This window comes from Nicotiana sylvestris, chromosome 6, assembly GCF_000393655.2.
Source record: "Nicotiana sylvestris chromosome 6, ASM39365v2, whole genome shotgun sequence".
In the NCBI taxonomy this organism is placed as follows: domain Eukaryota; kingdom Viridiplantae; phylum Streptophyta; class Magnoliopsida; order Solanales; family Solanaceae; genus Nicotiana; species Nicotiana sylvestris.
In genome coordinates this window covers 150,326,790-150,354,188 of record NC_091062.1, presented here as the reverse complement: position 1 = coordinate 150,354,188, position 27,399 = coordinate 150,326,790, and the positions used below count along the sequence as shown (strand labels likewise).

The window sequence follows — 27,399 nt, the reverse complement described above, 5'->3', positions numbered from 1 at the left end:
TTGAAAAAGGGAGAATAACAGATTTGAAATAAATACAAACTCAAAAACTACTGATACACCCTGATGCGAAAAGACAAACAAAAGACGCCAAGACGGAAAATACAGACTCGACCTATAAATACATTAAAGCTTTAAAAATTGGCGCCCGCGAGGCATCATTCAGCCTCGCCGCGGGCTTAGGTGCGACGTCCCTTTCAAGTTGTTCCAGCTCATACATGGTTCGCTTGACATAAATCATCACTGCCGAGAAGAAGGTAGTGCGGGTCATATCTTCGCACCGTAGACACCTCCTAATGATGGCATGAGCAATGGTCATAATCTTATCCCTGGTTTGCCCCTTTTCTATGAGTAGGCGCTCTATTTGATCATTACGGGCCTTTAAAACCCGAGAATCCTGGAGATGTTGATTCTGCCACTGCTGAATTTCTACTTCCATCTGGGCCAGTAAATCATAGCAATGTCTATTTTCAGCTTCAAAGGTTCGGGCTTGCTTAGCCGCTTTGTCCTCAAGAGTGGCCACCTTTCTCTTCAAATTGGCAATGGTTTGCTCGTGATCCCTTTTCAACTGCTGCAGGTACCGGTTGCGCTCCTCTGTTCTTTTTGCCCAGTGTGCCTCGAGTCCTGCTATGGTATTCTCTAAATTCTCCAACTCACTCCGGCACTCACTAATTTCCATTTTTATACCTTTTATCAGTCGCTCATCCGACCGACTCCTTTGTTGGTTATCAGCGGCTATCCTTATTTGCTGGATTTGGGCCCTAAGCGCCTCATTTTCCTGGGCCAACCTGTTCTTTTCTCCCAGATCAGTAGCAACTTGCACGTTGTTCTCAAATTTTAGACCTTCCATTTGTTGTTTCAGCTTGATGATTTCAACCCGATAGCCTTTTTCTTTTGCTAACCAATCCCATTGCTCCTGTGATGACTCGGCAAAATTCAGGATATGGGGTCTTTTAGCCGGCCTTTTGTGCTCAAGTTCTCTTCTGTACCACACAAGGTACCCTGGTGCTATTTCACCTTTAGCCCGATCCTGCACGCAAGTATCTGCTTTTAAACATTGGCATTCATTCCAGATCTGGCGGACTTTTGCTTCACGAAATTGTCCGTCAGGGCTAATCTCAATTGCTTGAGCACTAAGGTCTTCCTCGTGTGGAACTATCTGGCATCTCCCGAGTTGTCTCAAAACTCGATAGGGCGCGTAAGGCTGAATGCTCTTAAGTCCCATCAATAGAAAGTGGGTCCTATCTGCCGGCATATATATGACCTCATCAACAGGCAACCATCCTAGTGTCCTCTGTATTTGGCTGGTGGTGAGGGTTCGAAAGAATGACGTCCATGCCATAACTCCCTCGGGCAGACTGACCTCCTTGATTCTCGTGTAAAACTCTTCTATGCAAGTCTTTTTCGAGGAACCATAACTCAAAAGCTCGGAATGGTGGCAGAGATGTTCAGTCATCCATATTTGTAGCAGCAAATTACACCCCTCGAAAAACTTCCCATCTGGCTTTGCAGGCTGTGAGAGCTCGAAAGATATTAGATACTACCATAGGCGCGAGAGTGCTTTCATTTTGAGTGAGCAAAGTACTGACGACCCCGGATATTTTCAGATCAATGTTTCCGTCTTTCCTTGGAAACACCAAAAGGCCCAAAAATGTTATCATGAAAGCCACTCGTCTATGCTCATCCCACTTCTGACGGTTACCTTTGCTGCATAACTTGTTACCCAGATTGTTGAATCCTCCTACATGACCATATCTGTCGTATATGAAGCGCGAATTACAGAAACCTACTGACAAATCTGGGTTATGGACCGTCCTGGGTATCTTTAATGAATCTAGAAACCGATGCACAGTGACAGCTCTTGGGGCAACCAGGTATTTTTGCCTTAATGGAACTTCAGCATTTCCGATGTACCCGGCTATTTCCTCCAGAGTCGGGGTAAGTTCAAAATTGGAGAAGTGGAAGACATTGTGTGCCGGGTCCCAGTAGGTGACCAAAACTCTTATGATATCTCCCCGAGGTTGGATTTCCAATAAACCCGTGAGACCTTTCAGATATTTCTTGACCTCATCTTGCCCTTCACCAACTAGATCATCCCACCATAGCCGCAACTTGATAGGGACTTTAGTCATTATCGAAAAGTGTTCATTTTGCATTGTGCTCATCCTGCACATTTATTAAGGTGATTTAAGCAAAAATTATTTGACTCAAAAATGATTTGACTATATTTTAGAAAGAAAGATCCGATTTTTCGAACACGACCTTTCAGCACTTCGGGGATGAAGATTTTAAGGCTGTGAGGGTCAACCGATCAAAACTCTAAAGGATGATCGAAAGTGGCCGTTTATGAAAAGTCAGCCTTCCGCCGTCCCTTTCGGGAACATTTGGCTGCATTACTTGATTTATTTATGACTCTTTTTTTTTCAAAATAGTGTCCCGACATTGGGAACACGTCCTCACAGAGCCTCGGGGACGAGGATTCTAAGGCTGTTGGGCAAATTGGTCAAAATTCAAAAAATGACCAAAAGCGGCTATTTATGCAAAGTCAGCCTTCCGGCGCGTCCCTTTCGGGAACATTCGGCTACACTTGACAAAAGCGGCATCACCCGACTCATTTATGATGAAATTAAAATTCTGACATTTTGGCTATTTCTGAAAAAGGGGAGGTTGGACCCGATGAGGGTTGCCTACGTATCTCACACCCTGTGAGAATCAAACCGGCGTAGTTCGGGCAGATAAAACAAACTTTTTTTAAAAAACAAGACTCTTTTTCCATTGGCAAACAAAACCATTTTTCATAAACAAAACTCTTTTTTTTCTTTTTTTTTTCGGTAGAGTTTCGACACTATTTGGACGTTGATTTTTTTTCAAAGCAGACGATTAACTACCTCTATCTCTCTTTCCTCAAAGTATTCAAAAGCCGGTCAGCATGCAAGTCCGAAGCAAACAAATGCACAGGTAGCAAGTTGGATGCATCAGGATGGTCTTTTGTCGTTTTGGTACACCTGTCCTAGACAGACCCAACCCCTGTGTTGAGCCTCCAAAGTCAAATGCACATGATGCAAACAAACGTTCCTACTAGGGATCCGGCATGAAGCTGAGTTATTCTAGGTTCGTAACCTGGGTATTTGTTCTAGACTGTGTACCCGAGCGGACAACTCGAGTCGAGGAGGGGGCTACGTACTGGGGACCCGCGAGATCGTCCGACTTTGTAACTTGTCCGGCCTCTTTCTTATTTCAGGGTATGACACTAACATAATAGGGAGTCTCGACCAGCAAGCACATCCCCGAAGATGAGAAGAGGAGGGTTTCAGCACAGTTTATATACAGTTAAGATAATATCAAAGCGGTAAAAGGCAACATTTAGCACGTTATGCCTAAACATGTAATAAAGATCAGATAATAAAGCCAAATATAACAATTATTCTAAGCTCAAATTCTTGAACCCTAAACCAGATATTCTGGTTTCTTATCCCCAGCAGAGTCGCCAGAGCTGTCATACCTCCTTTTTGCGCACCTGCCCCGAAAGATAAATGCGTGAGGGAGTTTTTCCATTTTAAGTGACATTATTCGAAAATGGGATTATTTATTTATTTCAGAGTCGCCACTTGGGAAAGGTTTGGCTTTTGGTGTCCCAAGTCACCGGTTTATCTTGAATCCCAAATCAAGGAAATTTTCAACTTTCCAAATGAAGTCTGCGAACCAGAAATTCTAAATAAGGAATTCTGTTGACCCGAGGGAAGGTGTTAGGCACCCACTGATCCCGTGGTTCTAGCACGGTCGCTTAAATTGTTATAATGGCTAAATATCTGATTTTAATACATGTTATAACTTGTTTGCTTTTATTAAGTTTAAACCGCTTTTATTATTATTTTTTAATAGAATTGCAACGTCGTGAAAACGTATCTCAAACCTCGTCACAATCAATGTACCCGTGGTCATAGACACGTTTCGACTCTGTTGAAATTTGGATTTGGGTTGCATAAATGCACACCCATACTTAGGGAAGTAATTTTATTAAAGACGTGCCCTAAGCGATTGGCATATCGTTATTTTAGGCAAGGCCGTGAAACTTTGCTAAATGGCCCGTCCCGGAGTCTAAGCAACTTTACAAACACGTATAGAGAGCCCCGCAGCTTGTGCATTTTTGTTTGGCAAGGCACGCCTCATTTTTATTTTAAAAGGATTGACCTATAGTGACTATGTTTTCTATTTCGTTCGTCTCTATAATGAAAGAAAAAGAGTTCTAACTTATTTACATGCTCACGAGTTATTATAGTTGAGTTTCGAAAGTGAGTCGTTAAATCTGAAAAAGATACAATAAGGGCAGTCGGTTAACAATTATGGGCCCAGGTCCAATGTATAAGGGGTAAAACTGGACCTGTGCCATCCTTATTCAGATGTTGGGCTTAGCTAAATGATTCTACACATGTTCAAACTTTAAGAATCCGAAATGAAAGTGATACCTAATGAAACCCGTTTTTTACGAATTTAGATGAGCAAGTTGTTAACTAAAATAGTTTGAACTATTGAGTAATCAACCTAAGGCCTGATGTGTATTTGGAACATGCTGTTTAATCGAACAAATTGAACTAGCAGAATGTTACAACTACACTATTAGTCCTTTTAAACTAAAAGCCTACGGGAAGAAGTTTACAACTTAAACTGCTATAGGATAGATGCCCATGTTATACATAACCAACAACTACCTGATTCTAGTGAAGGCAACTAGCTAACATATATACAACCAAGATTCAGTATATAACCAGAGTTTACATGGGCAGCACATAGAATGTTCTAAGTACAGACAGTAAAAGAAAGAAAAGACTACATTAAACTACAGCTTCAAATCTTTCCCATTTTTTGCATTCATGCTTCGAGTAGCTTACAAGATGTACCAGTGTATCAGTTTGTGTACCTGGTATTTGAAAAGCAAGGAAAGAAGATGAAGATCAGTAGAAGCAGCAGTAGTGTAAATACACAGCAACAACAGGTTCAGCAACACAGCAAAACCAGCAAAATCCAGTAAATGATCAGTAGAATAACCCAGTAACCGATTGAAACCCAGCAACACCAAAATGCAATCACTGTCAAAGCAGAAGAGAGACAGGTACAAGACAACAATAGTTTACTGATTTTTGAACAACACTCAAAGAAAAGCAGCCTGATATTATTAAAGTGAAAGTTCAGCCTCTTTTTCCTTTTTTTTTGCTCTCAAATTCTGATTTTTCAAAATTCAGTCCACTCTCCCCCCTTTCCAGTCTATTTAAAGACTAGAATTGGCCATTCTTTTCTTCAAACATTTCACTTTCAGCCTATTTTATTCCCTCCTCATGTGCATTTCTACCTTTTTATCATTAAACCCATGCTGTTACTGATTTCCCACTAGTAAAGTCACTAAGCCAACTCAAGTAGTACCTTTTCCACTAGTTAATTTAAAAACCTGTCAGTCTTTTAACTTGCCATTTCTATTTTTAAAATTAAACCCCATGCTATTTCTGATTTTCAGCCACTAAAGGCACTTAACATATTATAACTCCCACTATTGATCCCTATTTTATTCATTAGCTTAGTGGTATATTAGTATTAAACTAATAGACCATTAAAACTGAACAATTTGCAGGTTTCTAACATCCCAACCTGTTAAAACTAATTGACGACATTTATCCAATCGACTATATGAATTACAACATATATAGTCAATAGCTAATGATCAAAATCGAACAGTACACACAGGTGATTCAAGTTGTACTGACAAAACAGGGAATTACCCTAGAAACTAATTAATCGACCAAACTCATTCCAATCTATTATATAGTTTAACATATACACTTAACAAAGAACAGATGAAAATTTCGACCAAATAAAAGGTCTAATTTGGAGAAGAAGAAGAACAAAGCACAAAAATTGGAAATAAAATCATTCTAACCACACAAACGAATAACAAAACAAACAAAAAAAATAGAACAAATAGAAAGGGAAAAAGAATACCTCAAGTAAACTAGATGACCCAGGTCCGAACTCAGACTCGACCTTTTTGAGGTCGAATGGACCTTAATCAAGTGTTCTCAACGGAGAACACTTCGACTAAGGTCTATTAGACCCCACACCCTCTGCTAATTTGGACAAATTCCTGGTTCTTGGATTTCTAGGGTTCTTGGGGCTCAGATTAAGGGTTCGAGCTTTTCATGGTTCGATTCGAACCAAACCAGACTTGGTTTGGTCACGAGGGAGGTCAGGGGAGTAACTGGTGTGAATTTGGGGTCGGTTAGTATAGGTTGAGGTTTGGCTCGAATCTTCAGATGAAGATTCGAGACGATGTAGGTTGATTCGAGCCAAATGGTTTGTAGATTCGTGTCCAGGGGGTCAAGGTGCACTAGGGGTGTTAATTTGGTGGTCACCGGCATCGTTGCCGCCGGGTTTTAGGCTTAGGGGTTCAACGACGGCTAGGGTTTGCTGATTGGTTTCGTCTCTGAGTTGATAGAGACGAAGGGGTGCAGGGGGTGTTTGGTTACGGAGGCGTGGGGTGAGAGATGAGGGTTTATATACGGGACGGGGGAGTTGAATTTCGGCCGTTGGATCATTGATGATCAACGACCTTGATCTTTTCACTTAAGGGGACGACGTCATTTGGTCTCGCGTGGAGACTGAGTCGGTCTTTGGGTGAAATGGGTCGGGTATCTGGGAAAGCCTGGAGCCGTTAGATGAAGTGAGATGAACGGCTCAGATCAAAATATACCTAAACGACGTCGTTTGGAAGCCCAGGTCGTGGATTGGGTCAATGTAATGGATTGGGCCTGATTTTCAATTGAATTTTTGGCCCAAATCCGGTATTTTCTTCCCTTTTCATTCTTTTAATTTAAACAAAAATTCCTAATTAAATTAAAACCAAAATTAAACTACACAAATATTAATTAACATTCAACAATAATTAACACACAAATTAAAACGTTTAGTTAAAATAAAATCACACAATGACGACAGATAGAATAAAAATGCATATTTTTGTGATTTTCCCCTTGAAAACCAAATTATGGTTTAATTAATTCCTAAATGCACAATTAAATCCTAAATATGCATGCGACCTGTATTTTGTATTTTTTTTAATTAACTACAACGAGGTAAACATTTACGGACAAAACAATTACCAAAATGTCACGTAAATTCTCAAAATTGTACCCAAAGGTAACTTGTTTTTTTTTCGATTTCTTTTGGAGTAATTTCTGTGAATCAAAAATCACGTGCTCACATGTATTGTGGTGCGTCGCGTATTGGTCTCAGCACGGTGTTGATGTAATACGGTAGGGTGATTGCCTACGCGTCCATACAACTGAAGGAGAGAGATATGGGTAACGTTTTATGAACTTGGTCACTCTATAGGAGTATGACATTTTCCCTATTATTGCAATTGCCTCCATGTCCCGGTGTTTCATGTGTCTATGTCGAAGGAGGTAATTGGATATTCTTTGTGTATCATTCCGGTGGAAATTAGTGAAGGTGGAGGTAATGGATAGTTGGCCTATGAAGGGTATCTATCTGTCATCCTTGTTAGGTAAGTTTGGAGGTGGAGGTTGTTTCTGCGGATGTCTTATGGCAAAGTCTGTAAGTATAAGAGGCCACATTGAAGGTCGAGAGTATTGTGGAATTAAGGTATTTTCTCTTGATTGTATAGCAATTGGTTTTGACTTGAAAGGTACCTTCTAGGTGTTATGATTTAAAAATGTGCAATTCATGTCCAGGTATCCTTATGATAATGTAGTGCTTGTAATGCTGAGATTAGTATTATTGATATATACATTGTGGTGCTTTGTCTCATTGTGGATGTGTTGTTAGGATGGTTTTGGTGTTTCTCTAGCAGGTGGATAGACCTAGTTACAAAGGAGACTCTGCCGAAATTTCTGAAAAATTTAGGAGTTAGTCTAAATTTAGGGACTTGAGGTAGGTGAGAAAAGAGATATATTATGTTAAGTGTTTGGAGTAGAATTTACTCCTCATTCGAGGACGAATGATCCTAGGGGGGGGGGAGAATGTAAGGCCCCGAAAAATTTTGCTAAGTAATTTAGGATTTCGTGGTGCTAGGTAGGCTAATTTTAATATTTTACGTGCTATTAACATGATGGACATCAATTGGATTTGGTAAATAAGTGTATAAGTCATATAATAAGTAATTTGGGGTCCAAGGAAAGGCCTAGGTCTAAGTCAAATCGGAAAATTACATAATAGACTAAAAATTCCAAATGAGTTCGCACAAATCCAAACTTTGGACGAGAATATATAATTATATATAAGGTGTTATATGATGAACAACCTATCAAATGAAAGGTCTTCGAGTCTACTTAATAAAGATTCAAACCGTTCCTCATTTGGACATTCCTACACAATGTTATGATCAAATTACCAAAGGCTAGATTTGCGATTAATTTCGCGATCGCAAAACGACTCCGCGGACCGCATACGCTTCGCATAGTGAAACAGAGTAGGGCAAAATATTATGTTGTCGCATAATTGATTATGCTGTCGATTATGTTATCGCATAATGATTATGTTGCAAGTCTGCTGCCCACATATCGATTATTCTATAGCATAATTGCACCACATAATTGACTTCGGGGTCATTTTTGGAAATTTTCATATCTGCGGGAGGCGGTGTCACGACCCAAAAACCACTAGTCGATGGCACCTAACTCGATCGGCTAAGTAAGCCAACTAACAGAAAAAAATACAACTCGACTTAGATTATAAGAAAATAGAAAATGAATAACTGATCGTTTACAAATTTATCCAAGACCTGGTAGTACGAATCACGAGCTTCTAAGATTTGAAATTTCAAAACTGATACAAATAAATACACGTTCTGTTTGAAGGTTACTTAAATAGATAAGCAATAATCTAGACTACCAAGGACAAGTGGTAGCTATAACCATACGCACGAACATCTTTTAAATCAGCACCCTACGTCACCAGCTGCTCTGCTCCAAAATCTGCACGGAACATGCAGAAGTGCAGTATTTGTACAATCGACCCCATGTACTGGTAAGTATTTTGTCTAACCTCGTCGAAGTAGTGACGAGGTTTTAGTTAAAAAGATGCTTATTGCTATAACCTGCACAATAGATTAGCAATAAAGCAGTTCAAAGTATAACGGATAAAAGTATAACATACAACTCGGCGAGACATTCAATAATTACTAAAAACACCACAGTAGAATATTTACGATCTTTCCTGGTATGAGATATATGTCCAAAATGTCAAATGTCAAATCACATGGCACAGTAACACCCTTCGTGCTTTTATCTCATCCTCACCATGTATAAATAAATTTATGTAACAGTTCAATTAGCACAGCAACACCCTTCGTGCGTTCAACTCATCTTTCCAAATGATCGTATAACATAGCCAACCATATCACAGGAACACAATAATAGGAATTACTAAGTAAGAAATACGCAAGTAACAACGGTGGGCAACGATGCACATATGGGTCACAGTAAAGGACTAAGTGGAAAGCACAAGAGTAATACCAACAAATGAAAAACAAGGAATATCAACTTCAATTAACTAGCATATTGGAGGCCGAGTACAAATATAACAATTAAACCGGAAACATACGATCTTTGCAAGTTATCAAGTAAGGGCATGAATGGCTAGCATAGTGGAAGGCTTAGACTAAAGTGCAACAGAATAGATACAACATGAATATAATTACAAAATCAGGAAATAGGTACGGTATTCGCAAGTTAATCAAGTAAAAGACATGGACAATGCAACAACAATTGAGATAAAGGTCAAGTACAGGACAATAACAACAAGTCATACAAAATATATAAATACAACAATAACAGAACAAGGTAAGGGCACAAATGTATACACGGGAAACATATATCACATCATAATGCATGTCCCTCGTGTTCACCTGCACGGAAACACCCATCGTGCCATGACCTCACAATAACATACAAGCATAGCAATATAAATAAAATGGCACGACATCGCCCTTCGTGCTTTTAGACTCAAAAATGTGGCACGACATCACCCTTCGTGCTTTACTCTAAAAAATGTGGCACGGCATCACCCTTCGTGCTTTACAATCTCCCTCACATGATAATGTATAAACAATGGCACGACATCACCTTTCGTGCCTTACACTCTTCTTTACCGCGCATATGTATAACAATGACAACCAATGCAGGAAGCATAAATGACATCAAGGAGAGTGTTTTAACGGATATTCTAAACAATTCCAAAGCACAACCTTCCAAGTCAACAATGATTCTACAACCCTTAAGAACCGTATTATTCCAATACTTCCACAAATCTCACAAATGATCCACAACACAATTATATAGTCTAGTATCTCAAGAATATCAGCTGTAGTAATGTAGTAATGATTTTGCATGGAGGTAACCGAATTAGACACATCAATGTATTCTCTGAATTCCCGTTAATTTTGATCAAGTTATAATAAGCTAAGTCTTGATTTCTATCATTTAATATCATGTTTTTGGTAATTAAGAGTCAAGTAAGGCATGAAGCAACAGGTCACAAAATTCTACAAACATAAATGTAATATAATCCACTCCCCGAGCATGATTAACCCTGGCACATACATATACGCTCGTCACCTCGTATATGTATCACCCCCGCATGTGGAAAATAATGACAAATAGGAGGAAAAAGTCCCTCAACAAAGTTAAGCAAAATATTTACCTCAATTCGGCCAATCCAACACTCAATTTAGCCTTTTCCTCAACAAATTCGCCTCCGCTCGACTCAATCTAGCCAATGACGACTTGAATACACCACACAATGCAAGAGAAAACAATTTCAATTAATAAAGCTTGATCTTTATTCAATTTCTAAAAAGTTAACAAAAATAAAACCTAGGTCGGCCCGGTCAAAACCCTGGTCCAAAGGTAGGTCTTGACTACCCATAGCCCCACGAGTTCAAATATGTATTTTATTTTCAAATCCGAGTCTTATTCGACCCTTAAATCTCAAATTTTCATTTTTTCTAAACTTTGACAAAATCCCCAAATTTTTTCATAGTTTTCCCATGAATTTGATATTAAATCTTGTAGAAAATCATGAAATATAGTTGAAAATTTATTAAAGATACTTACACAATGATTTGGCATGAAAATCCCCTCTCAAAATCGCCTCACCTTGAAACTAGGGTTCAAAAATATGAAAAATGAAGCAAAAACTCAGAATTCTCAGCACTTAACAGGTTGAATATGTCGCATTTGCAACAGGGGGTTCGCAAATGCGAACCCAGCAATTGCGAAAAACTCATCACAATTGTGAACCTGAAGGATTTCTGATGAGGTCCCATTTGCGACAAAAACTTCGCAAATGCGAAGACCAGCCTTCGCAAATGTGGCTGGTTCATTGCAAATGCGAAAAGCTGTCCAGTCGCCCAGGCTTCGCAAATGCGATGGCCGCATTTGCGACCATAACATTGCAAATGCAAAGAAACTAGAACTATAAATCAAAACTATGCAAGAACAATCTGTAACCAATCTTAAACCAATCTGAAACTCACCCGAGCCATCGGGGCTCCAAACCAAATATGCACACAAGTCTGAAAACACAACACGAACTCGCTTGCACTCAAATCATCAAAATAACTTCTAAAACCACAAATCGGATGCCAAAACGGATGAAAGTCAAACTAAACTTCAAGAACTTCTAGAATCACACCGAGCGTCCGAACCATATCAAATCAACTCCGAATGGCACCAAATTTTGCGGAAAAGTTCCATATGACAAGATGAACCTACTCAAAGCTTCAAATCACGCATGACAACGTCGAAACGATAAATCACATGCAAGTCGAAATCAATGAACTTTGAAACTTCAACTTCCACAACCAATGTCGAAACCAACCAAATCACCTCCGATTGCCCTCAAATTTTGCACACAAGTCACATTTGACATTACGAACCTATTCCAACTTCCGAAATTGAAATTTGACCCCGATATCAAAAGTTCACTCCTGATCAAACTTCCCAAAAATTCAACTTTTGCCATTTCGAGCCAAATTTAACTACGAACCTCCAAATCACAATCCGGACGTGCTCCTAAGTCCAAAATTGCCTAATGAAGCTAACAGAACTGATGAAACTCCATTCCGAGGTCAAATGCTAAAAAGTCAAACTTCGTCAACTCTTCCAACCTAGTACTCAACTCTCGAAGTTCATTCTTCCAATTCGATTCCGGATAACTTGAAAACCAATACCGACGATTTACGCAAGTCATAATACACCATGCGGAGATACTCGAGCCCTCAAATACTGAGTGAAGTGTAGATACTCAAAATGACCAGTCGACTCGTTACATCCTCCGCCACTTAAACACACGTTCGTCCTCGAACGTGCCAGGAGTCATTCCAAATCCACTCAATCACGGTGTAACTTTACTAAGCATAAATCCGGGGGTGATCCCACATCACCCTGCTTTACATAAGTCCACCAACACAATGCCATTAGAGATCCTTGCTTCGACCTTGGTCCTTAAACTTTAGAACTCCATATCTACCATCTATAATTCATTACAAGACCCGAATCCCACAGCCATCAACTGTATACGTATGAACAAGCTGTATCAAGTCAAATCATAATACAAGATGTAATCACATGATATAGCCCATCACTTAGACACTCACAATAGGAATTGATGACCACCAATACTACCCAAACACAAATCCGGTGCCGGTAGCAAACCTCATACTGATTAAAACCTCGTTCAAAACCTTCATACCCTACAGATAATGAAAGAAACATGCATAATCGTTTAACCACTCATCTGATTAATAAGCCAAAAAACTCACTTGACCGACTAGGGACATTGTCCAAATCCTCAACAAATCATAGTGTTATTCTTCCAAACCTTCCTCGTCCCAATACAATAGCGCAAATCTCAGGTCTATAAACCTCATCTCAGCCAATACAAGCAGACACGCCGATAAGCATCAACAATAATCATATGGAGCCACACGCAACCCGGTTCCGTACACTAAAAATTAATAACTCAGACATGACAGATACCACAGAAAGCTAAATAAGAAGACTACTAAATAAGCTAAGCAGACAAGGAAATTTTAGCACTTCACTATGAACTTTTCTAACAAGGTGAAAGCAAAATACACAAAACAGGAATAAGGAGTCACATTTCATCATTGTACCGTTGCGGCGTGCAATCCGATCCCATCATATCAATCCACATAGGGTACCCATTGATCCATAATACTCGGGCTCACTGATCACATGTGCGTCAACATCAAGCATAACAGAGTGCACCAAATATAACTATGGGGAAATCATTAGGAACAAATAATACTGAGAAAGACAAACACAACTATGGTCCAATAAGCTAAGCAACATCACAAGGCCACCTCGCCCATAGTGCCACGAGGCTCAAACTGAATAACAACATGCGTGCGAAGAATCATGTAAACCTAAGAACCCATCGTAGTATGAGAGAGAAACACATGACATAAACCAAGGCGCGAATAACATCCACTCCTCCCAACGATATACATATGGCACCAACTGTGCAAGAGCAAGCAAATCCAACCTGATATAGAATACACACCCTCACTGGCTCAAAATAATCCCCAAACTAAATTCCTATCATCCTCAAACACGTAATAAACCTTCCAAAAGTCTATAGCAACCTTTCCATAACACCTACCATTAATCATCCAATCCTCTACACTCCTTCACAACTCATAATCGAGGAATAGTCTGCCAATAAGAACATTCAATCTCTGAGCCTTGCGAATACCAGAATTTTCATACCCAATCTCAACGCCGCTTCTCAAATAGCTAACACGTAACTCATAATACATCATCTTTCAGTAATGCACCCATAAATCAAAATACAATATACCTGCCAACAGGTGCTCCAGTGAAAACACATAGTGCCAGCAAAACCTTAAACACCGAAAATCGTCCGAGACATCAAGATCTCGTATCCTTTCCTCCAAAACTAAAACGCAACCTTGCACATGCAACTTCTCAACCCCACATGGCACATTGCATCTAACATGCTAACTCGCAACACTACGAAAACCTCATAGTCGACTCTGTACCTTATGCAAATTGAACACTTTACCAACCGAGAATCTTCCATCTATCTCAATCCAGGAGAACACCACCACACAGAATATAGCTCCTATACCAGTAGAAAACATTAACTCTGACCGTGGTCATAACCATAATAAATTCTCCTGAACTCAGTAACATATAATCGTGTAATCAGAACCAATTACCTCTAACTTAATCGAGTCACGCAGACAGACAACTCAAAAATAACTCAATCTGATATGATCGCCCCTGAGGAAACTTCTAGGAACCCGAAGCCATTTCTTGTGTCACCCCAACATTGACTTATGGACCTTTCTTGACAAGGAAACACTACAGATCAGATTACCATTCACTACCATTTTCAAGCCCACCTGTAGACGAATTCAAAAGTCCTTAAATCCACTTATCTTATTCTGATCTTCAATATGCAGCTAAACACATGGAGCAACTCGTGCTTCACCAGCATATGCCCATTCAAAGAAATAACCATGAAATCTCTCGGTCCGAAAACTGATACTGCCCATGATCCTACAATTGGATCGTTATTAGTAGACTCCACCACTTAGCTCGAAGCCATAGAACACCTCAGCAGCAACCCAAAGTACCATATATTCACAGCATGCCCCGATACTACACGACTATTTAGCTGAATACATCAAAACTCATGCAATGCTGATCATAGAACACCCCGAAGACTCTGACAAGCGCTTACCCATCATTACATTAGTCAAAAAACATTCCCCAAATGCTATAAAATGATGACATATGCACCCCACCGAATTGAAACCTAATACGAGACACACGATCCAAACTCATCATGCAGGAGATGGCCCACCGGTTATACTCAAATTGACACCTTGCCATGAAATTACCTTAATCACAATAGCCTGGCCACCAGCCAATCTTTCTCAAATCTGTGCTTACCAACCAGACATATGAACTTGCCTCCTACCTCAAATGAACGACTAGAGGATTTAATACAGCATCTGCTTCTGACGCTAGACAGCACATCGCGATGATAATCAAACATCCACAACCCATCGTAATCTATCTTCAGCATCACCGATCGTCCGCACATAGTGAATACTGAGCGCACAACATCACATATAAGTGATCAGGAAGAGTCAAAGTCATAGGTTTCAAGCTGAAACAAGGCCGAACGATAAGGAGAGAAGAAAGGGAAAGTTTTTCCTAAATGTCCTGTAGCCTCCCGAAGATAAGTGTGGACGTCATCATACCGATCCGCAGTTGTACACTTTCTCATGACTCGTAGAACCTCCGAAACTAGTGCTCTGATAACACCTTGTCACGATCTAAAAATAACTAGTCGTGATGGCACCTCACTCGATCCGCTAGGTAAGCCAACTAACAGGGAAAAAAATACAACTCGACTTAGATTATAGGAAAATAGAGAATGAATAACTAATCGTTTACAAATTTATCCAAGTCCTGGTAGTACGAATCACGTGCTTCTAAGATTTGGGATTTCAAAACTGATACAAATAAATACACGTTCTGTTTGAAGGTTACTTACACGAATTAGCAATAATCTAGACTAGCAAGAACAAGTGGCAACTATAATCAAACGCATGAACTTCTTCTGAATCAGCACCCGACGTCACCAGCAGCTCCACTCCAAAATCTGCACGGAACGTGCAGAAGTGCAGTATTAGTACAACCGACCCCATGTACTGGTAAGTATTTTGTCTAACCTCGTCAAAGTAGTGACGAAACTTTTAGTGAAAAAGATGCTTATTGCTATAACCTGTACAATAGATTAACAGTAAAGCATTTCAAAGTATAACGGATAAAAGTATCATATACAATGCGAAATAGTCAATAATTATAAAAAGAACTACAGTAGAATATTTACGATCTTTCCTGGTATGAGATATATGTCCAAAATGTCAAATGTCAAATCACATGGCACGGTAACACCCTTTGTGCTGTTATCTCATCCTCACCATGTATAAATAAATTTATGTAACAGTTCAATTAGCACGACAACACCCTTCATGCGTTCAACTCATCTTTCCAAATGAACGTATAACAAAGCCAACCATATCACAGGAACATAACAATAATAGGAATTACTAAGTAAGAAATACACAAGTAACAACGGTGGGCAAGGATGCACATGTGGGTCACAGTAAAGGACTAAGCGGAAAGCACGTGAGTAATAGCAACAAATGAAAAACAAGGAATATCAACTTCAATTAACTAGCATATTGGAGGCCTAAGTACAAATATAACAATTAAGATGGAAACACACGATCTTTGCAAATTGTCAAGTAAGGGCATGAATGACTAGCATGGTGGAAGGCTTAAACTAAAGAGCAACAAAATAGATACAACATGAACATAATTACAAAAGCAGGAAATAGGTACGGTATTCCCAAGTTAAGCAAGTAAAAGACATGGACAGTGCAACAACAATTGAGATAAAGGTCAAGTACATGACAATAATAATAAGTTACACAAAATATGTAAATACAACAACAACAGCTCAAGGTAAGGGCACAACCGAATACACGGGAAACAGATATCACATTATAATGCATGTCCCTAGTCCTCACCTGCACGGAAACACCCATCATGTCATGACCTCACAATAACATACATGCATAGCAATATAAATAAAATGGCACGGTATCACCCTTCGTGATTTTACTCTCAATAATATGGCACGACATCACCCTTCGTGCTTTTACTCTCAAAAATGTGGCACGACATCACCTTTCGTGCTTTACTCTAAAAAATGTGGCACGGTATCACCCTTCGTGCTTTTACTCTCAATAATGTGGCACAACATCACCCTTCGTGCTTTACACTCTCCCTCACATGATAATGTATAAACAATGACACGGCATCACTCTTCGTTCCTTACACTCTTCCTTACCACGCAAATGTATAACAATGACAACCAATGCAGGAATCATAAATGACATCAAGGAGAGTGTTTTAACGGATATTCTAAACAATTCACAATCACAACCTTCCAAGTCAACAATGATTCAACAACCCTCAAGAATCGTATTATTCCAATACTTCCACAAATATCACAAATGATCCACAACACAATTATATAGTCTAGTATCTCAAGAATATCGACTGTAGTAATGTAGTAATAATTTTGCATAGAGGCAACCGAATTAGACATATCAATGTATTCTCAGAATTTCCGTCAGTTTTGATCAAGTTATAATAAGCTAAGTCTTGATTTTTATCATTTAATATCACGTTCTTGGAATCTAAGAGTCAAGTAGGTATGAAGCAAGAGGTCACGAAATTTTACAAACATAAATATAACATAATCCACCCCCCGAGCATGATTAATCCTGGAACATACATATACGCTCGTCACTTCATATATGTATCACCCCTGCATGTGGAAAACAATGACAAATAGGAGGAAAAATTCCCTTAACAAAGTTAGGCAAAACACTTAGCTCAATTCGGTTAATCCAACACTCAATTTAGCCTTTTCCTCTATAAATTCGCCTCCGCTCGACTCAATCTAGCCAATGATGACTTGAATATATCACACAATGCAAGAGAAAACAATTTCAATTAATAAAGCTATGATTTTTATTCAATTTCTTAAAAATCAACAAAAATTAAACCCCAAGCCCTCCCGGTCAAAACCCGGGTCCAAAGGTAGGTCTTGACTACCCATAGCCTCACGAGTCCAAATATGTATTTTATTTTCAAATCCGAGTCTTATTCGACCCTTAAATCTCAAATTTTTATTTTTTCAAAACTTTGACAAAATTCCCAAATTTTTTCATAGTTTTCCCATTAATGTGATATTAGATCTTATAAAAAATCATGAAATATAGCTGGAAATTGATTAAAGATACTTACCCAATGATTTGGCATGAAAATCCCCTCTCAAAATTGCCTCACCTCAAAGCTAAGGTTCAAAAATATGAAAAATGAAGCAAAAACTCGGAATTCTCATCACTTAACTGTTTGTAGATGTTGCATTTACGACAGGGGGTTCGCAAATGCGAACCCAGCAATTGCAAAAAACTCATCGCAATAGCGAACCTGAAGGATTTCTGCTGAGGTCTCATTTGCGACAAAAACTTCGCAAATGTGAAGACCAGCCTTCGCAAATGCGGTTGGTTCATTGCAAATGCAAAAAGCTGCCCAGTCGCCCAGGCTTCACAAATGCGATGGCCGCATTTGCGACCAGAACATCGCAAATGCGAAGAAACTTGAACCAGAAATAAAAACTATGCAAGAACATTCTGAAACTAATCTAAAACTCACCCGAGCCATCGGGGCTCCAAATCAAATATGCATACAAGTCTGAAAACACAACACCAACTCGCTTGCGCGCTCAAATCATCAAAATAACTTATAAAACCACGAATTGGACGCCAAAACACATGAAAATCAAACTAAACTTCAAGAACTTCTAGAATTACAACCGAGCATCCGAACCATATCAAATCAACTCCGAATGGTGCCAAATTTTGCAGACAAGTTCCATATGACAAGACGAACCCACTCGAAGCTTCAAATCACGCATGACAACCTCAAAACGATGAATCACACCTCAAGTCAAAATCAATGAACTTTGAAACTTCAACTTCCACAACTGATGCCGAAACCTACCAAATCACATCTGATTGCCCTCAAACTTCACACACAAGTCATATTTCACATTACAAAACTATTCCAACTTCCAAAATTGAAATCCAACCCCGATATCAAAAGTCCACTCCCTGTCAAACTTCCCAAAAATCCATCTTTCGCCCTTTCGAGCCAGATTCAACTACGGACCTCCTAATCACAATCCGGACGCGCTCCTAAGTCCAAGATCGCCCAACAAAGCTAATGGAACTGACGAAACTCTATTCCGTTGTCAAATGCTAAAAAGTCAAACTTGGTCAACTCTTCCAACTAGTACTCAACTCTCGAAGTTCATTTTTCCATATCGATTCCGGATAACTCGAAAACCAATGCCGACGATTTACACAAGTCATAATACATCATGCGGAGATGTTTGAGCCCTGAAATACCGAGCAAAGTGTAGATACTCAAAACGATCAGTTGGGTCGTTACAGGTGGAGAGGGGCAGGGGAGGAAATAAATGATAAGCATTGTGAATTAATTCTTGGAAGAGTCTGTTTGACAGTTGTTGGTCAACACTCTGATCTGTCTTGATAACTGATATATTGCATTCTCATACCAGTGAATCCTATTGAGCATGGACCCGTAGGAGGCAAGAATGTCTTTAAAATTTAGCAGATCTCTAAGCTTCATAGATTGTAATTTGAAAGGAAAATTATCTTGAGTTCTTAATAACCTTTACTAGAGTCCTCCTTGGTAGTGTAGTCTGGTGCAGACTTCTTGGCTTATGCAGTTACGGGTGAGACCTGTCAAATGAAATAATAGATGCTAACTTCATCTCTGTCGTGATTGCTGAATTCATTAGGTGAATACTGTATATTCTATTTTACATCATCTTATGCTACAAGGATAAGGTTGCATACAATAGACCCTTGTGATCCGGCTTTTCCCGGACCCCGCGCATAGCGGGTTCTTATCTTACTCCATTGTATTCTAGAAGTACTGCAACTCCCCTTCACAATATTTTTCTTCCAATGTTAAAACCAAAGAGTACTACTAGGTTTATTTTTAGCACTCTTCTAGTTTTTTTTTCTTTTAATTGATTCGTATTTACTTGCATTTTATAGGTGCTCCAAAACTTATCCTCATGTTGTGGTTTTTGGGGTGGCAAAGTTTGCTATTAGACTGACGAGACGAATTCAGACATGAACTGAGACGTGGTTATGATGTATTTTTAGATATTTTCTCTCTATTTTCAGGCATATGGCTAAATATAGAATGATTCTACTGGACAATGTATTGTCCTTTTGCACAAGATGAGAGAGTATCATACTCCCGTTCGGCACATGTATAGAAAATTCTTATGTATGTCAAAGAAAATAAATTTAATCACAAAATAATCATTCCAACTCTCACAATATTGATCAATACCTAGTAATAAAAAAAGAAGAGACAATTTCAACCACTCTTTTAATCTTCTTGCTGTTGTTTCTCTTTTAAAATCCCAACAATATAGGACCAGATAAAAGTATGGGTGTTAAGGGGCTGGGCCGGGCTAGAAGAAAAGGAGACCGGCCGGTCTCCGTACCGTTTCGGTTACCGGTCTCAAAATACCAATTTTATCGGTTCCGTGCCTCGCCGGTGAAATTTTGTAAGGGGCCGTGTCGGGCCGGTTTTATTTAATTTTTTTGAGTATTTTGTATAACTATCGTAATTTATATTAAGATAAAGTAAAAATGTAAAACATAAAAATAATCTTATAAAGAGTGTTTGAATAAATTTTAAAGGCTTTAAAAACCTTATATTTGGAATTTTGAATAAAAACTTCGAAGGCTTTAAAGCCTTTATATTTGAATATTTCATCAAGAATTTAAGATAACACAATGAAGTTGAAAAAATATTAACTTATAATTTGCAAGTTCTCTTTTTAATTCAAACTTGCAAATTAAAATTTATATTTTGCAACAACTAAATTTTAAAAAAAAGAGTAAATTCAAATTTGAATTATTAAATATAAATCAAGAACTTCAAAGGTTTTTCATTGCCTTAGTAAATTCTTCATAATCAATATGAACTCTTGGCCATCTTCTTGAGTGTTAAATTCAGATAGGTTATCATGTGTTAATATATCTCCAACTTCCTCGTTTTATGGTTTATCAACATCTTCAAGTCCTTAATTTCTTCGTTCCGATCTTATCCAATCTCTAAAATATACTAAAACTTCCAAAGCATTGGTTCCCAATGAGTGCGTCACGACCCCAAATACCCAATCGTGATGGCGCCTATCACATTACTAGGCAAGTCAATCCTAAACCATTAATCACAACGAATTTCTTTTATAAAATCATTTTCTAACACGGATTTAAATCTCAATTTTCATAAGAGATGTATAAAACAGCTAAAAATGTGCGGAAAATCAATAAAACATTAAACCAACACAGCCCAAACATCTGGTGTCACGAGTCTAGAGCCTCTAAATATACAAATCCGACTGTCTAATACAAAACAAGTCTAAAATTCCGGAAAACAAGGATAAGAGGAAGAAAGTAGGGCTGCGGACGCCATGCAGCTACCTTGTAGTCTCCGGCAAACTCTGACAATGTTAAGGACCCTCATTTTGCCGCTTGGGCACCAAGATCTGCACACAAGGTGCATGGAGTAACGTGGGTACGCCAACTCAGTAAGTAACTAAAGTAAATAAGGTTTGAAAGCAGTGACGAGCAGTAAGAAAATCACATAAAAGAGTAAACAACAGGACATCAAGCCAAACTCAACAGTTTAAAAACCAGTTTCCTCATAAAGCTTTAGTTTCAACTGAAATACTTTGAAATCATTTACTTAGTTTTCAATAGAGGCTTATTTTAAAAGAAGAGTGAAATCAGCAAAAAATGTCATAAATGGGCCTCTCGGGTAAGGTATCACTCATAAATATGGCCTCTGGGGCAGCCTCTCAGTCAGTCGTGACTCAGCTCTCATCACTCAGTACTCACTCTCAGCACTCAGGCTGAATAATATCTCATAATAGTAATAATCATAGTAACTGCTGCGGTGTGTAGCCCGATCCATAGTTTATAGTTGACTACGCTCACTTGGGTGTACAAACTCTGGAGGGGCTCCTACAGCTCAAGCGTCATATCGCTGCGACGCGCAGCCCAATCCAATATATATATCGCTGCGATGCGCAGCCCGATCCAATATATATATCGCTGCGGCGTGCAGCCCAATCCATATAAGTATTAATGCGGCGTGCAACCCGATCCATAATATATATACATATAATATTTATAATCCTCACCATTAGGTCCTCAACCTCTCTCAGTCATTAACCTCACAACCACTCGGTCATAACAGAAGAAATCAGGGAACTCAGTACGAACAGTTCTCGCATTTTAAGAAGTAGAATGATAAAACCAGTTTTAAACAAATAGCAGGTAAATCATGACTGAGGATATGCTTTCAAACAAATAGAGTGAGGAAAAACAGTAAAAATGCCCCTAAGAGTCTCAACAGGTCGGCACAAGGCCCCAAACATGGCATACAACCCATAATACAGTATAAATTTCTAAAACATGAGATATCAAAAGATTTCAAATCAAGTATGCGGCTTAATAGTCACTATAGGATGGACCAAGTCACAATCCCTACCGATGCACGCCCATACGCTCGTCACCTAGCATGTGCGTCACCTCATTTATCAAAACAATTCGAAATACCTGGGTTTTGTACCCTCAGTTCCATATTTACAATGGTTACTTACCTCAAACTGGGTGAATTACTACTCTGCGATGCCTTTGCCTCTCGCCGAATCTACCCAAAATCAGAATCATAACATTAGAATATGCTAAAGGGACGAAGCCCATGCGAAATTAATCAAATTATACCAAAAATTTCGAAATTAGCCAAACCCAACCCTCGGGCCCACATTTCGAAATTTGATAAAGTTACATCAACGGAATCCTTATCCTCCCACGAGTTCATACATACCAAGAGTATCAAAAATCCAACCACAAATGGCCCCTCAGATCCCCAAGTTTCAAGGTCTCCAATACCAAGCCCTAATCCCTCAATTTTCTTCCTTAATTTCAACAAATACCATGATTAAAAGATGGTAAAATGATCATAAACTCAAGTAATGAAGCTTAGGAAACTTACCCAACTGATATTCCTCGATTTTCCCTTGAAATCCACTGCCTTAGCCCCTTTCCCGTCTTCAAAAATGGAGAACTTAGCAAAAATTCGCGAAGGAAACATTATATACCTTCTGGCCTAGGGAATCCGCACATGCGGCCCTTTAACCGCTTCTGCGGTCTTGACCACCGCACCTGCGGTTTCCACTTAAATGACCAAAATCGCATCTGCGATCAAATAACCGCACCTGCGCCATCGCAGGTGCACTCAACATACCACATCTGTGGCTCCCGCCCCTCGTATCCTTGACCACATCTGCAGCCATTTCTTCGTGATCACGCCCAACTATTCCTTATAAAAAGGACAATGCGGTCGTTGCAAATATAATCCAGTTTACAAGTCCGGAGTCGAATCTCACAGAGAACTAAGGCTTAGCTACAGCTGTTCGCTATCACCAAGAAGACAAGCTTGAACAGTTCCTAACTTATAGATATTTAGATTCTTGTGTTTAACTAATTGATTAAAAAATTAAAATAATAAATTAACAACTAAAGATACTAAGAGTTAGAGACAAGATTAAGCAGGTCTAGAGTTATGATTTCTCCAATTGTCGGAATCCTTCCCGCTATGTCTTCTATAATTTAACCTAAGTATTCTCTACCGATCATGGGCACTCTTATTACCGTAAATCTCTCCCGAGTAATCACGACAATTTACTAGACGCACTCTCCCGAGCTACGCTAGCTGGCTTTTGATACAACTCACTTCAGATCGCACCCAAGGCTTCGTTATCCCTAATCCCGCCTTTAAACCCTCGGTTATTGATCCCTCATATACTCTGGGAGTGGTGTTGTTCAACAATTACCTAAATATGCACTCTCTCCTGAGTTATGCATACTAAATAGGCACAGCTAATTGAGAGCTCTTCAATTAACTACAATAAGAACGTAGTTGAACAAATAGAGATTATACTATGGCTCAATTATATAAAAACATAACAAGAATTTATCTTACAAAAGGTTCTATCAAAACTCTAGATAACAAATTAGCTATTCATAATAGTATGTAAAATTACAATACTAAAAGTCATAACCAACAATGAAAAATAGGAAGAGGAAAGAAAAAACTTGTAGAAGAATTCCCAAGCCTTGCTCCTATTGTGTCTTTGCCTCCTTAGGTCAAATCTATGTCAAAAATATGTCCAATTCCTTTTCTTGGCCGGCTTCCTTGGTTTAATATAGGGTTTAGGGCTTAAAATCCCGTGTTTTGCACTTTGGTCCCTGAAATTTACGCATCCTGCCGCGGTTCCACCGCGGTTACGCCGGAACCGCAGCCAAACACCCTCTCAGGTTCTTCATTTGTCCGCGACTGCCTTTTGCCGCGGTCCTACCGTAACCGCGGTTTTTCACCCTGTTCCGTTTGGAATTTGGACAAACGTAAAACATAAACATTGTATCCCTTTGAGTTATATTTCCAACCAGATATTATGGAGCCCAAATGGAGTTCTGAGAAAAATGTTATGTCTATTTTACTAGACAGTGCGCAATATGCCTCTTCATGTTTTCGTTTTGTTGTTTTATCATCCGTTAGTCCCCGAACGCGATCCCAGCTTAATTCCTTGAGCTCTTACTCAGACTTTAAATCTCCAAACCACTTAAATTCATTCCATAACATCTATATTGGTCGGAATCACACCTACAAGGCATAAAACACATAATTAGTGCAAAACACTAGCGATTAAAACGCAAACTCAACTAAAGTGCAATAAATTAGAGTGTAATAATCGACTAAAATACGTAATTATAGCCTATCATCAACACCCCACACTTAAACCATTGCTCGTCCTCGAGCAATCAAACTATATTTTTTTATAGACACGACCTTTTTAAACAATTCTCCTTACTCATCACACCAAGAGTATTTAAAATAGACTAAGCATAAAAGCGTTACACTTTTTTTTATAGACACGGCCTTTTTAAACAATTCTCCTAACTCATCACACCAAGAGTATTTAAAATAGAGTAAGCACAAAAGCGTAACATTTTCACCTCAAGATTTGACTCACAAGTAGCACGTTATTCACAACTCACCTACTTACTCTAACATAGAGGTCACTGACATTACCTTTCCTTCATGAATCAAGTGCCCTCACACAACAAAAGAGAGTAGTTCCACACAATAAAATTTAAGAACACTTAGGAACTCAAGATAGAAAGAATTCACTCACTCTCAGAAATAACATTCATATGCCACAAAAAATGCACCATAAGCTTGCCCGTAGTGTACTACTCCACTAATCGAGCTCATTCAATCTTGGATCAATTAGGACTTTATTTGGTTGTAATGTAGGCTACGGGACGGGTAGGATACATTTAGATATAAGAGTGACTACACCTCCCAAAGCACTTTAATACATATACTTTAACATTCAAACCTCATATTTATGTCAAGCCAAACTCCACCTTCACATCAATATACATCAACTCCCAAATTATTTAAGCCCAATTATATCAAGAGTCACCACTATCAAAGAATATATTTTTTTTTACAACAATACAACTTTTTTTCTTTTTCAATTCAAGAGGCTCTTGCTTTTCAAATCAGTGCACCCTTTCTCCTTAATTCATTAGTTCCACTCAAAAGCCAAACCAACCACCCCACACTTTAACTTTTACAAAGTTCATAAACAATTCAAGTGCTCATGAGAGGTTACAATGATTCAATAGATGATTAATTTAAACAAATAGGTAAGGCTTGTAATGTGGTTGCCAAAGAAACAAGATTACAAGCTCAAAGGGGTTAACTACGATACATAACAATTAGGTGGGTAAAATATACATATTTGGCTCAACAAAGAAATGCCTATATCACTTCATAGACTGAATAAAACTACTATTTCGCTTTGCAAACACACGAGACAAGTTCTAGGCATCAAATGCAATGCACAGAATATAACAAATTCTTACACACACATGACACATAACTCACTCAGGATTGGATTCATGGACACTCTAGTCAAAGCAGTTAAGCAATTTTAAGATCATACAATTTAAGGTACTTCTACAAGAGTTAAAAACTGAGCTTAAGCGTCACAACCAAAGTACTCACTATTCTCAAGGCATAACAAAGTCAAGAGATATTGCTTCACTTCAAAACACAACACAATGGCTCCTACTCCCAAAAAAACTAACTACACCCGGTTCAAATAAAACCCTTGGAAAAGAACCGTGGTTTAAAGAAAAACCAAGGGGGAATTATTACACTACCTAACAAAAGAAAATATTTTTGTACTTTTTCTTTAGACTTAAATCCCTCAAGAAAATTGTCTAATAGATCCATCGTCGGGAAAAATCCAATCTTTTCTATTTAAAAAAAATAATTATTCAATTAAACTAACACAACTAAAATAGCATAGAAAGTCACTCAGACAATCTCCTCACCCGACACTTAAAATTGTGCATTGTCCCCAATGCACACCATACTAATAAGAGGGTAAAAGAAACTCCCTGGTAGGCCAAAGGCCGAAGCATTAACAGCTCATGGGGTACTCAGACTTCTCCAAGCTTGGTCCTTTGTGCGGGTACTTCACACTTAGTTCCAACCATTTGGTTTGCTGTTGCATCCTTCCAATACCTTTGCTTTCCATGCTTCTAGAAAATAAAAAATTGACACTACAAAAATAATACAATTAAAAAAATAAAAAATAAATAAAAGAAAGAAATAAAGTTAGGTTGCCTCTCAATAAGCGCTTGATTTAACGTCGCGACACGACGCAGATCACTTTTTACCTCCACCTCGAGCTTATGAATTCAACCCCAAGTTTTGATTCAAGCTTATGATTATGGTCATGGGGCGGTGGAACGAATCTGACTGGCCCAATAAAATAATGTAGTATTCTGCACTTCTTGGCCTTTAGATGAGGTGTGTAATCCCGACTTTCTGGAAAGAAGAATTCCAGAATGTAAGCACTTTGTTCCTCATTCCTTGACTCCTCAAGTGGCTCGGACGACTCTATTTTCATATCATCATCTAAACACAATGTGGAAAAATGCTTGGAGTGGGGACCAATGCGCTCAACTACATGAACATTGGGACAGTCTACATTCTCAACACTAATGACAATAGAGTCAACTAAATATGTATCCTCAATATCGTTAGTTGACTCTAGTATCTCCTCTACGACATCGGCATCGTCAAAATCTAGTTCGATTGATTGTTGGTGTTCTACTCTAGCCTCCTCCTCTAGCTCATCCTCGTATTTTTTTAAATCCTCCAGTAATATGGCAATTTCTACAGCCCGTTCTTGCTCATATTGGTTACTATCCACAATATCAACTTGTTGCACTTTAGCAGGTTCAATTAATTTATTCGCTTGAGCCTCCAAGTTTTGAATAGTTGCCCCTTGCCTTTGTACCCTCAGTTGTATCTCATCATATTGTTTCGTAAGGCACTTTAACATATCCTCGATCTCTTTCAGGTCCTCATACCTGGGTTCTTTGCTCCTATTATCCTCACAAGAAAACATAGAATCATCATAATAAGGGGTTGGGGGAAGATAAGAAATATAGGCACAACCATGAAAGTGACCATGTTGACCACCACACAT

The 27,399-nt window shown here is 38.8% G+C and overlaps 1 protein-coding gene across 1 annotated transcript; it reads right to left on the bottom strand.

Annotated features, from left to right (window-relative positions):
* Positions 1–47: 47 nt before the first annotated feature.
* On the bottom strand, positions 48–27,399 carry LOC138871467 (uncharacterized). The gene is made up of 3 exons (XM_070149348.1): positions 26,896–27,399; positions 288–1,510; positions 48–60 (listed from the first exon to the last, which is right to left on the bottom strand). Exons 1-3 carry the CDS (start codon positions 27,397–27,399, stop codon positions 48–50), a joined length of 1,740 nt encoding a protein of 579 aa, XP_070005449.1.

Excerpts from the sequence above, each read along its gene's own strand:
- LOC138871467 (XM_070149348.1), bottom strand. The coding sequence starts at position 27,399 with ATGTGTGGTGGTCAACATGGTCACTTTCATGGTTGTGCCTATATTTCT. Across the intron at positions 1,511-26,895 it reads TTGTCATTAGTGTTGAGAAT|CCTGCAAAGCCAGATGGGAA; the intron begins GTAGACTGTCCC and ends GAGCTCTCACAG.